General features: G+C 34.1%; 1 protein-coding gene across 1 annotated transcript; it reads left to right on the top strand.

Annotated features, from left to right (window-relative positions):
* The first annotated feature begins 6,623 nt into the window (after window positions 1-6,623).
* On the top strand, window positions 6,624-7,520 carry LOC111410987 (zinc finger protein ZAT6-like). Its single transcript, XM_023041573.1, has one exon. It carries the CDS (start codon window positions 6,685-6,687, stop codon window positions 7,459-7,461), a length of 777 nt encoding a protein of 258 aa, XP_022897341.1. The 5' UTR covers window positions 6,624-6,684; the 3' UTR covers window positions 7,462-7,520.
* Window positions 7,521-14,355: the final 6,835 nt, after the last annotated feature.

The following is a 14,355-nucleotide window of genomic DNA, read 5'->3' on the forward strand; positions in this document are numbered from 1 at the left end:
ACAAAAGGCTAGGTTAAACACTGTGTTCATGGTGTTCGATTCGACTTCACCTTCCGACACTACTATAGGATAACCCCTATTTTTAGGCCTCAGAGCCACCGTATTCCTATATCATTACTCATTGAAGTCTCGTACGCCCCATGGCATGGGAAAAGTTAGTGAAATAAGGACCTCGCCGAAGAATGCCAAATGAAAATTCATCCCTTTAACCAAAATGCATGCACTTCTCTGGGCATATATATGGTACACACCTAAGAACCTGACCTTATTCCACTTGATCCACTTTCAAAAATCAAAGGTGGAGAACCCGTAGAGGAACTGGACAATGTACCAGTTACGATGGCAACATAGGAAAATGGCTCAAGGTGGTAGATCAGCTACAACAACCAGTCCAGGGACAAATAATAGAGTTCTTACAGTAGAACCTTGACGTCTTTGCCTGAAGTAATGAAGACATGGAAGGAATTGATCCTGATTGCTTGTCACCAATTGAACATTTATCCATCAGTCCGATGAAGCAGCAGAGGCGTCGTCATTTAAATCCAGAGAATTATGAGGCCTTAAACTAGGAGGTACAGAAGTTGCCAGTCAACGGGTTCATCAGAGAAGCTAAATACCGCAAATGGGTTGCTAATCCTATCCTCGAAAGGAAAAACAATGGAGAATGGAGAGTGTGCATAGACTTTACCGATCTCAATAAGGTATGTCTAAAGGATAGCTTCTCCCTACCCTGAATAGACCAGATGGTCGATGCAACGGTCGAGCACAAGCTACTAAGCTTTATGGACGTATACTCGGGATACAATCAAATACCCATGTATGAATCGGACTAAGAACATACCTCGTTCATCACCGATTGAGGTCTCTATTTTTACAAAGAATGCCCTTTGGACTCAAGAAAGTCGGGACACATACCAGCTCTTTGTAAACTCCACGTTCACTCAACAAATTGGCAAAACAATGGAGGTATATGTAGACGAAATGTTAGTTAAGAGGACAGATGCCAAGGACTAGTTAAGAGGACGGATGCCAAGGACCATTGGCAACACCTTGTTGAGATGTTTGGAATCCTGAGAAAATACAGGATGAAGTTGAACCCAAAGAAGTGCGCCTTCGACGTAATTTTTAGAAAGTTTCTAGGCTACATGTTAAATCATCGAAGGATCGAAGCAAACCCCGAAAAAATACAAGCCATCATCGACATGAGAGCTTCAACAAGGCCGAAAGAAGTAAAGAGCCTAATTGGGCGAGTGGCCACCTTCAACCACTTCATTTCAAAATCCAAAGACCCGCGCAAACCATTCTTTGATGTGCTACAAGGAAGAAAGAAGTTCGAATAGACCCTGAATGCCAAATGGCATTTGACGAGCTAAAGAGAAAGTTAGCCCAGCCACCCATCCTATCCAAACCCAAGGCAGGGGAGACCTTAACTAACAAAGCTCTCCATGAAGCCAAGCTCCAATATTCCCCACTAAAAAAGTTAGCATACGCCGTCTTTGTGGCGGCCAGAAAGTTACATCCTTACTTCTTGGAGAATTCCATTGAGGTGCTGACTAATTGCCCATTAAAGCAAGTTTTGCAGAAATCTGACACCTCAGGTAGGATAATGAAATGGACAGTGGAGCTTGGCAATTCAACATAAGGTACATGCCACATACCTTATTAAAAGGCCAAGCCCTAACCGACTTCGTGGTGGAATTCAACATCGAACCTATGGGTGAACTGTCGCACGATGCTCCTTGGGAACTCTACATGGATAACTCTTCCACTGAGCATCGATCTGGAGTCAGAGTGGTCTGGTTAGTCCCGATAGGCAGACGTTTTGTAAAAGCCCTACCCTTCAACTTCAAGACCTCCAATACCGAAGCATAGCTCACCTAGGTAAAGGTGGCTAAGGAATTAGGGATTGCCTGCTTAGTGGTACTCAACGAATCGCAGTTGGTGGTCAACCAAATCAATGAGATCTATTAAGCTAAGGAGGAAAGGTTGAACATGTATCTTCAAATTGTCATGCAGGAGTTCAAGATCTTCCAAACCATCTAGGTCAAACAGATTTTGCGATCTCAAATATGGCCATGCCGACGCTTTAGCCCAACTGGCTACAAGCGAAGAGTAGAAGAATTCGACAACATCCCAGTAGAGAGGGTCGCGCACCCTGCCATCCAATGAGTAGTCAAACTGGAAGAAAAAGTGTATGTGTTTAGATATTGTATGTTGGATGCAGACCATTTTGGCATTTGAGAATAAAGATAGCTCTGTTTTCCCTTCCCAGCTTTGCAAATTTTTCTTTGTTTTTTGTTATCTGTGCTAGTTTAGCCTACAATTCCACGTAAAATGCATAAAATCAATTGACGGATCAGTTTAGTCCTCAAACTATCTGTCAACATCAATTTAGTCCCCCAATTTTCTAGGATATACAATTTATTCCTCAAACTACAACTGCTCGATTTGGCTTCGAGGTGGTTAGGTGTTAGTGACTATATAATATAAACCTTTAAACCATATCTCTTCCATTAAATATTAATGTAGTGAGCAAACGGAGAAACCCTACAAAATTCAAGCACTAATTTCATTTAGAGTGTATTTGATTGACTTTATTTTTCATGAAAACATCATTTTTCTCTCAAATTCTTATTTTTGGGGTGTTTGGTTGATAACTTTTTTCATGGAAAATATTTTCTTTAGGGATGGGTAGTTTTTATTTTTCAGGTAATTCATTCTCTTTTCTCTCTCTCTTTACTCATCAACAAAAAAATGGACAAGTAGAATATTTTTTAGGTTAAAAATTAAATCAATCAAATACATTTAATTAATAATTTTCATACAAATAAGTTCTAAACAATTGAATTACATATAATTTATTTTATTTCTATATAAATTTCATGCTCGTAATCAAATGCACCTTTAGAAAATCTTGAAATCAGACTTTTTGTAATTTTTCTATTAAATACCAAAAAATTATACATAAAATAGTAATTGTATAATGGCTATAAAATTAAAATCAAAGAACATAATCAAATAGAATCCCTTAAGCATCTCTCTCTCGTGCGCAAGCGCTCGCTCGTGCTACGTTTGCCTAAATTCTTGGTTGTTTTCTTGATTATTCCAACACACTAATACCCTTTAATCTCTCTAGTATAACAAATACAAGCGAAAATCATTTTTTAAAATTACTATACAAATGTTATTTCAACAAACTAGTAATTCTAACAGGTCTGAGATCATTGAACATACTATACATGGATGACAAAAATACCCGTTAAATCCAATATTCGAGGGGACCTGTTTCGAACGGGACGTGTATTACCTGCTAAATCGGGTAATTCAGTCGGGTACGGGGCGAAAAATTTCTTCTTGAGGCGGATATGGGTAACAGGGCCCAGCTCGCCTTGTTAATTTTTTTTAAAGAATTCAATACTTTAAGCCTTGTTTGATTCCCATTATATTTAAAATACATTTTTTCTCTCTCTTCTTTTCAACCATACATTTAATAAAATAATATTATACGTAAATCTAAAACTTTTTCTTATTTTTTAACCACGCATTCTTTATCAATCTACTATTCTAAAATGCATTATTAGGAAATAATGAGGCTCAAATATGCCCTAATAGAAAAACTTCACGAAATTTCATTAATTCTAATAGAAAATGGTAACTAAGATTATTTAAAGAATATAATAAACAATAAAAATCTTAGTTTACCAAATATATTCGAATAATTTAATTTTAAAAATAAATAAATTAATTAAAAATTTTAATAAATATATTATTGTCTCACTTGAATGAATGGGGGCATTAAAATGAATTATCAAAAACTAAAAAAATTAAATTAAATTAAACTAGTACGTAAACAGGGCAACCACTTTGACCTGCCCCACCTCGACCTACCCCATCCAGCCCCACCTTAAACGGGTAACGGGGACGGTACGATATGAGAAAATGCCTGGTGGGCAGGGGCAGGGGAGCCCCCCCTCCCCATTGCCATCCCTAATGCTATAAGAGAATTCTTTAATCTAGGATTGAACAAAAAAATCATCACATTGAGAAAATGAACCAAAATAGATTTTTTTTTCGAAATAGTTCGTTTGAGTCCACATGTACCTATTGAATAAATTGGTGCATAATTTATATTTCGCTAATAAAACAATTCATGCATTCAAATATATATAGAGTAACGACTTATCATGATACATACATAAATTTTGACTTACTGAAATGTAGAAATTAGAAGGAAATGAAATGAAGTGAAGTATGCGAATGTAAATCTCTTTAAGACAGATTTCCTGCATTGGTACTATTAGGATCAAATGGGCATCTGTCTCGCAAGATTCAATGCTTTTTCCAAAATTAGTATAACACAATATTAGCCCCCGTTTGGCCACATTAAATTCCATTTCATTTTTTCTCCATCTTCTTTTTAACCATACAATTTTCAAAAAAATAATATTACACTTAAATTGAAAACTTTTCATTCTTTTTCAACCATTAATTTTTTAAATAAAAAATATATTATTCCACCCATTTTCATTTCAAAAAATGGGGCCAAACAAGGGCTAATTTTTTTCGGATAGACCAACACTTGATTGTATTCTCCTAGCATATAAGATATTGATTATTAAATATCGAACACAAACTCAAAACAATTTGAACATTATTTTTACATAATATAGAGAAGAAAGGAATTGGAAATGAATTATATGGAATTGATTTGGAGTGAATAAAATGGAACCAAGAGTGATCACATCCAATTGATGCACTTATCAGAGATTTTTTCAATTAACACCTATTAAAATCATCTATATTAAGCCCTTGTTTGGGCTGCATTAAAATCAAAATTCGGGGGAAAAGTAATTTAAAATAGTAATTTTTTAGAAAAAATGCATGGTTAAAAAAGAATGAAAATTTTTGGATTTACATGTAATATATTATTTTATTGAAAAACGTGTGACCGAAAAGAAGAGTGAAATATATATTTTGAATAAAATGGAGTCCACAACTAAACCATTAATTCCAATAGTACTTATTAACGTTTTGGTTTTAAATCAAACCAAACTGTTTTGAAATGGATTGGTTAATGTTTCAATTGTTAAGAACAATTTGAAATTGCCCAAACAGCTTCTAAATTAAAAAAAAATGATAATAAATATTATGGTGCCATTTGAGTTAGAATATGAGAGAATCTCTTACTCTCTGTGATTTTAGTTGTATGTGTGCATGCGTAGACTTTTATATATCTCCTCAATGGCTGCTATAATATCTGGGTTTACGATTGCAAATTGGTGGTGTAATTGAGTTAAAGGTGTGGGATTGGGATTGACAAATATAAACTAATGTATTATGAAAGACTTGAGTTTGGTTTGTTAATAATTTCATATAATTTATTTGATTTTTTTGTTTCTTATCATTCAGAACTCTTCTTTTTTCAATATTATTAGAGAAATTTATGTATAAGCGTTACCTACGCGATGTGTGATTGCCAACTATAAATACTACATATAATGAATTTCATATTGTCCTCTAAGAATCGCCCAACCACTTTTGTTTGCATTCTTTAATTGACTGTGTCTAACTCTTCCATTGACCTTAAGTTGTAGAACAATTTTTGTTGTTGTTGTTGGTGTTGTTTGTAATGTGTTTCCGAACGTCAAATTTTTGTATTCTAATAGTAGTTGCCGATTAAATTATAATTATTTAAATATTTGAATTAAAAAAATCTCAAAACATATTTACAAAATTACGTGCAAAAAATGCAAAGAATACCAGAATTCCCCATTATTATTATTGTTGTTGTTGTTTTTGTTTTTGTAATTAGATTTCATCACGTGAAATAATTTATAAATATAGAATAAAGGGCCTTTTCTTGTAATTAAAATCCATCACGTGAAATAATTGACAAATGTAGAATAAAGGACCAAAATTCTTGGCCCGACATATAGGATTCAATCATGTTACATGTATAAGAATTTTTGTCAAATAGTTTGACAAATTGTTAGATGACACAATTTCATTGAATGTTGAATAAAATACAACTTCAAACCTATCAATTTAATTTTGCTACCTCATTATCTATAAAATTGAATAATGATGGTCGAATAGGTTTAGAGACAAACAAAAGTTGGACAAATGACTAGGCAGCACATGGTTGGATTTTTTTTTCAAACTATCCAATCTTGCATCAACACATGTTCCTCTTTTTTTAGCCCGTTCTTGAGCTTGTTTGTACAGCATAATTGATAAAAATTAATGTATATTTCATTTGTACAAAGAGTTTAATCCTACAGAATAAAGAATTCTAGTGCAAAGAAAAGATATGGTTTTGCTCCTGAAAAAGGAATTTTTGTAGTAATTTGGTCCAGATATAATATCATTAATTGACACGTGTCCGCATATAAGTAGGAACATAATTTGACTTTGTTAGGATTCTAATCCACCTAGAATTTACTAAAACCCCAAAAAACTCGCTTAACCTGCACAAGCACACTTTACAGCATTAACGAATTCCTTAGTCTACTCTACTTCAACGTCCCACACCTTACTCTCTATATAAGCCCTAAACGTTGATTCCTTCACTGTAATTCATTCTCTCGCTCTCTCTCACTGTCTCAGTCTTTCCATTCCGAATCCCACACGTTTTTTTTTTCCACACAGAACAAACACAAACAGTGTGAAGCCCTAAATTCATCCATGGCTGGGCTTCAAGCCAACGAATTTGACTCTCTCTGTTTTCAATTCATCAAGGAAAGAAACCGCCAACCTACGGAGGTTGAAGAAGCAGCACTTACTCTCTTGATGCTATCTCAGGAGAATCGGAGTTGGCACACTGGTCCAGCCACCAGTGCCGCCACCGCTGAAATCGTAGAGGATGTAAATCCCGCCGCCACCGCAGTCACTACCACTAGTGCAAGAACTGCGGCTTTAGCCTTCTCCGATGATGACAAGAAATCAATGGAACCCTTTCCTCATGCTATTATCGCTTCTCCGCAGGACCAGAATATATCGTACACTTGTGGCGTGTGTGGAAAGTCTTTTTCATCGTACCAAGCACTCGGCGGCCACAAAACCAGCCATCGTGATCGGTCTCAATTCGCCACCACTACTGCAATCACCAACACCTCTAATATGATCTCTTATCTCAACCCAAGCGGTAGGATTCACAAATGCAACGTCTGTTACATGACTTTTACAACTGGCCAAGCTTTGGGTGGCCACATGCGGAGGCACTATGAAGGCGTCATAAAGGGCGGCAAGAAAACCGGTGTGATCACATCCAAGGGCGGTACCTCCAGCCAATGCAACTGCAATGGGTGCACCAGTACAGTCGACTTCAACTTAAACCTGCTGCCTGCGGTACCGGAGACTTACTCAGATTTTACGCTTTACTCTGGCGAGAGAAGCCAGGTTCTTAGTGATCAAAAGAAACTAGAAAGTCATATTCCTTTCAAGAAACAGAGTTTGGATTGATGGACTCTACTATAGAAAATTGATCCAGAAATTTTATGTATTTTCTGTAGAGAAATATTCTTGGGGGTCAATTGCTTTTATTATTTTAATCAAAAGAAATATAGATAGGTGCGTATTTGATAATAAGATTTTTGTTTATGCTTTTCTATTTATCTTGGGATCGTTCATATTTATAGTGTTTAATTTGTACAGTTAAACCTCGATAAAATAATACCCTCGGGATCAAAAAAAATATTCATTTAGCGAGATTATTTATTTATCGATAAATGAATAAATTATTCATTTATCGATAAATAAATATTTATTATTTTAGAGAGAGCTTTTCAATATAAAATATGTACATTGTATGTGGTAAGAAAAATCAAAAGACACTAATCAAAGTATTATTTGAATTTAGAGAAGTTCAAAAGTTTTAGTGAAACTTAATGTCTCTAAAAACTAAGTTCACGTATATAGCAAATGAAAATGTTGAGTCTTTACCTATAAAAGCTAGATATTTGGAAGACATATTTCAAGCACATACAATATTTTGTTTCCCCTCCAATGTCTTCTCATTATTTGAAAGGAGTAAAAAAATTAACTTTAACCGATAAAATGAGGAGTGCAATATGCGAGCATAAGAAAGAGAATCCAACTATTAGCCAAAAAGATATGCAAGCATGGGTGCAATAAAAGTTTGATTTGACTATTAGTCAATCAACAATATCGAACACTCTCAAAAGGGCGTTGGAATATTTGTCAAATGAGATGAAAAATAGCGATGTTGAAAGGCACAAATTGGCAAAATACCCTAATTTAGATAAAGTTTTGTATGAGTGGTTCCTTCAAAGGCAAGATAAAGTGAACATGTTTGGAGAAATTATCCAAGGAAAAGCAAAAGAGCTTTTGCAAAAAATGTATAGTGAAACTAATTCAGAATTCAGCTTTTCTAGTGGATAGTTAGAACGTTTCAAGGCAAGATATGGAATCAAATCTTACCGACGTTTTGATGAAAGTGGTTCAGTTATCATGGAGAATATTGAAAATGCTTTACCTGGAATACGATCAAAACTAGTTGATTGATTGAACGATTTCAGTTTTCAAAAGGAATGATTATTGTACGGGTATTGTTGATTGATTGAAAGATTTTGGTCTATATATATATGTATATATTTTTTTCTCAATGAAATCCAGTAATTATTACTTTATATTTTTATTGGGCCCTTAAGGATTCAATTTTTTTAATTACTTAATGCATTTAGCGAGGTTATTACTTTAGTCCATTGGCCCAAGTCGGGATCGAAAGAAATTATTATATAATCGAGGTTATTACTTTATCGAACATTACTTTACCGAGGTTTAACTGTAGTATCTATTTTTGTCATTGAATTGTTTTTTCATTCTTCAGAATTGTTAATATGGCAGCAAATACACTAAAAATTAGGCTCTATTTGGAAAATCAGTAAACATGGGCTGAAAATAATGCAGTTAATTGCACTTTAGTTGATGCGGAAATCATTGAGAAATCTTTAATTTCGGGCTAAAAAAACCTAATCAAACAAACACCATCAGAGGCCTCGGCTCGACCCACAACATTGCACTTTCAATTTCCTCTTTCTACCCACTTCGGTTACCCTTATCTAATTCACAAAGGACACAAAGAGGGTGGTGATTACAATGTAGAAGAAAGAATGAAGTAATGGTTGAATTCACCCAACCCCCACATGGCCGCCCCCTCCCACTGGGCTCCTTCTTTCTCACCTTTGCTCGATTGTAATCTACACGCCAAGGAAGACACGACTAGGAGCAAAACATATATAGCAAGACATTAGGTCACTCATATGAATTGGGCCTAACTACAAGTAAATTGGTTGTTTTCGGATCGAGCCAAGGCTATGATGTCGATAAATTATCCGACATCTATTTTAAATCATTGTCCGAGATTTATTAGGTATCAAAATTCAACAAATTTCAATCTTGATACCCAATCAAAAAAATAGTCAAAACATAAAGTTATCAAGGTAACCAATAAAATTGAGATCACAATCTTATCTCGTGTTTCGGACCCGAAATACATGTCGTACCTGCTCCATATGCTTACCAGGACTAAGGTCAAAAACACCTAAATAAAAGTAAATATTCACAATAATCAATTAAGAACAAATAAATAAGCGATGTATAATTTAGTATAACACAATTTTTTCCAATCATGTTCACACAGAACAACAGACAGACACCAAGTTAATCATTCAAATGGCCAACACATAAGTAACAAATGCATAAATGACCCTACAAAAAAATCTCACCACAGCTATCCTATCATATTCTGTATTGCTCCTACATTGAAAACACATATCTCATCTCATCATCCACCATACTTACTAATTTGATCACTCAACTACAATAGATCCTTAGTCTTCGTGATAATCCTCTATCAATACATCACTTCTCCTAACCTACATGGATAATAGGTCTCCACCTAACAGAACTGATAGAATTGTTCTCTCACACTCCAATTGATCAAGGTCTTTTCATAGAAAAAGGATTCCAACATTTAATCACCTCGTCACTCATGATCCAAATGTCACACTCCACATTTCCAATTCAAACCACCAATGTACCGCTAAGCATCTATACTCCACCTTAACCAAAAGGTATTCAACACATTGCTATGCATCCCAACCCACTACGCATGCAAACAATTACACAAAGTAATAAGATCGCTTCAATTCATGTAATTGCACACAAACAAATTGATTGTATAATATATTAATGCAATAGAGTTAAGCAACCACACACATGCAAAAAGGATTACACACGATGCACATGCAGTAACTAGGATCGCTCTCAAAAACTTCACTAGGGTCATCATTCGACCCTATAACCACATTTACCTCACTTCTCTCTTTATATTTCCTTTTACTATCTTTCCTAGGCACAGTCCCTTTCAACATGTCCGAAATACCACAATTAAAATACATCTTACTTTTCGCACTTACCTTAGATCTACATAAGCCATCAATACCAAATAATGACCACAAGCAAAGTAGAGACATAATTCACACAGAATAGTTAAACAAACTTTTCAAAAGTCACATGCAATTCTAAATTTAATTGGTAAAAAATTCACAAAGAATTTAAGGCTAATAATTAACAAAAAATTCCTAGATCTAGCAATATGCAATGGTTACCCCTTCAGGGTAAGCACAATCTTAATATCATCCCACACGATAACTTCTAATGTGAAAAGTAAATTATTACCATACACGATAATCGTTACTCTAATAAATAAAGAGAAAGAACACAATACCGAGCGAACCATGTCTAAAAGTACATAAATATTGAGCAATAAGAATTCACCGCTTTTGGACTACCACTACACATTCCAAAGCTTCTAGGAACCACGACAACACAAACGGCCCCTGAATGTCTAAGGCAATATCATCCTACTTTCACTGTATTGCTCAAAATTGAAATCCAACAATAGGGTACACCTCGTCGCCTACAACATTTCGTCTAAAGACCACATCACCTGAATCTGTTGGACGCGTCCTCACGTAAATCGTCGACGAATGCCTACACATTACTCTCTTGACTTCGGCTGCTGAGTACAGCGATGGTGTCTGTTTCTCCACTAGGTCCGTGGTTTGACACAATAATACCATGATGATTCTGCTAGCTACGAAACAAAATCCCAAATTTCTGTCTAGCTCTCTGCCCGATCTTTCAACTTCGTTTCAGACCACTTATTGCCAGTTTTTCATCCAAACAATCATATATTTCTCAACAGTAAAAGGTTTGATATCATTTGACACGAAAATCTTCAAGAAATATTTAATTTTGGGCTCAGAAACACCAATCAAACGAATACCACTTGAGGCATCAATTCGACCACAACATTGCACTTTCAATTTCCTCTTTCTACCCACTCTGATTAGCGTTATCTAATCCACAAAGGACACAAAGGGGGTGATGATTGAAATGTAGAAGAAAGGATGAAGGTAATGGTTGATTTCACACAACTCCCAGATGGCCGCCTCATCTCAATCAGCTTCCTCATTATCACCTTTGCTCTATGTAATCCACACACCAAGAAAGACACAATTAGGAGCAAAACACATATAGCAAGACATTAGGTCACTCATATGGATTAGGCCTAACTCCAAGTGAATTGGTTGTTTTCGAATCGAGCCAAGCTTACGGTGTTTATAAATTATCCGACTTTTATTTTAGATTATCATCCGGGATTTATTAGGTATCAACATCCAACAAATCTCCACGTAGCCAATCAATCTGTAAGCAGTCAAAAAACAAAGTTAATACTAGCATAATCAAGGTTGTTAATCTACAATATATTAAAAGTGGGGATGGTAGAGAAACTTTTAAATACCAAATTTACCCTTACATATTTAATTACATGCCCACTCTATATATATATAATACACACACATACAAATTACCATTTTGTTCTTACAATTTTTATTTTTCATCAACAAAACCCTTACTAATCGTCACGATTTACATTATAATTCATGCAATGAGTTTTAATTTTTCATCAACGGAAGAAATTTTTAATCTTCATACTTGTCATTATAATTCATTCATTAAGGTATTATTTAATTGAGATTACAAATATTTTCAAGGTTGCATTAATATATTAACGAGGACATTCAATGAATAAAAAGGAAATTACATAGGGAAATTCAATGACTAACATTCAATTTATTTTTTTCTTTCCAATTTTTAATTTTCATAACAAAGCCGTTATTACCAATTTAATTTATATTTACCATTTGATTTAAAATTAATAAATGACGAAATATTTAATTGATATTTATCATTTGTGTTTGAATTAATATAAGGAGTGAAACTGACATTCAATTATTAAAAACAATCAGCGAAACATTCTAGAAAACAAGTATTCCTTCCTCACATCCCATTAACTCCAACAAATGATGAACGATATCCATTCAAATCCAAGAGGAAACAATTTCCAAAACGTCTATACTTTACAATGACAATTAACAAGGCTCAAGGACAAACATTGCCTACTTTTGGATTATATTTTCCTGAACATGTATTTTCTCATGGGCAACTCCATGTCGTACTTTCTCGCGGAGTTTCAATGCAAACAACAAAAGTTTTAGTAAAAACAAAAGATAAAAAAAAAAAAAGGGAAAGATGTGGGACCTTGACAAATATTATTGTGCACAAAGAAGTATTATTGTAATAATATCATTACATTTTAGTTTATTCAACATTTTCACATTATATACATAATTTCATAAAAACTTTTATATATATATAGACACACACACACACACACACACACTCAATTGTGATATTCCCTTTAACAATATCGATTACCTCTATTATTTTAAAAAGCGGTATTAGTAATTCAAAAATAGTACGTATATCATTTCTTGATATATAAGACGTGCAATTTACGTGCTTACTACTAGTGTTCATAAAAGTATATTGAAAGTTGAAAAATCAGGAATGAATAAGAAGTGAAATCATTTCAGTTGTTACTATGAAAAAAGAAGCCGTAAAAGAAAAAAAAGTTGGATTAATTTACGAAACTCGAGTGTTTGACATTTTGTTTTATTATTATCTTTCGTTTTTTTTGCTGCTACGAATATAGTACATTATAGAGACTTCTATACATTATATACTTTTAAAATAAAAATATTTATTAACAATATATCACTTTTGAAATAGAGAGTGACATATCGTGTCACTTATATAGAAATTTAGTTGTAAGCTATACAAAAATTCAATGGGTTTTACGAACCTTATTCTTTCTGCGCCTCAACAATGACATGCAAGGCAAAATAAGTTTTTGGACCATATATCATTGTATTGTTAAATGATAATTATCTCTCACAAGTTTTGTGATTTTTGAAATAAATAGTGAGATAGCACTTTTTAAATATATGCTAAAAGGCCAGATTATGAGTTTTCATGCAAAATAGACTCTATCTCTACTTCTCTATTTTTTAATATATATTTCAGTTAGCAACGAAATTTTGAGGGATCTATTGATTTATATAATTTAAATTTTGAAGTTAAGGTAAATCAATGACAAGTTCAACAAATTATATGCCTATCTACATCATTCTCAATCCTTCACATTTTTTTATCTACATTGTTGACCATCGATATCCGATCTCATTTAAAATGCACATCTATCTCATCAACTTGTTAGTTCGGGTTTTCTAGATCAGCTCGGTTCTGTATCTACCATGATTTCAATAGACATCATGATTGATTCCTTACACCTTGTCAACTCACTTGTAGAAATGACGTCAGCACCGCCCACATCCACTAATTACTGTTGCCACCTCTTATCCTAAATGAAATCATGATTTTCCTGATCAAATGGGAGAGTTATTATGATGCAATAGGAGATGAACTTATTAGCCAATCACAAAAAAGATCACGGCACACTACCCGAGCTCGACACTGTAGTTGATTAGATTGACAAGACATAATTCCAAGAGAATTTAGCTAAACCCCTCCTATAAATAGAAAGTAGAACATCCAAGGAAAAGGATGACACTTGTAACTTTGATAAAAAAAAAAAAAAAAAAGAATATATATATATATATATATAGGAAATCCATTTTCAAAAAGTTGGCTAAAAAAAACAAACATCTTCAACAATTTTTGATGTCAACAATTTGGCGCTAGAAGAAGAGCCCTTATTGTGCAAATCTAGCCCAGCTCTTTTCAGAAAACGACAACAAAAAAGAAGATATGAAAAGTGGTTCCACCTCGGGAAAACTAGTATCCCACATGGTTCTCAAAAAAAGCAAAACCAAACTAAAATAGGTAACTTCCAAACGACTGCAATGAGAGGAGCTATCGAATGGTTAACAAATGTAGTTAACAGGCTGGAGCGAAACTAGACCT

This window comes from Olea europaea, chromosome 15, assembly GCF_002742605.1.
Source record: "Olea europaea var. sylvestris chromosome 15, O_europaea_v1, whole genome shotgun sequence".
In the NCBI taxonomy this organism is placed as follows: Eukaryota; Viridiplantae; Streptophyta; class Magnoliopsida; order Lamiales; family Oleaceae; genus Olea; species Olea europaea.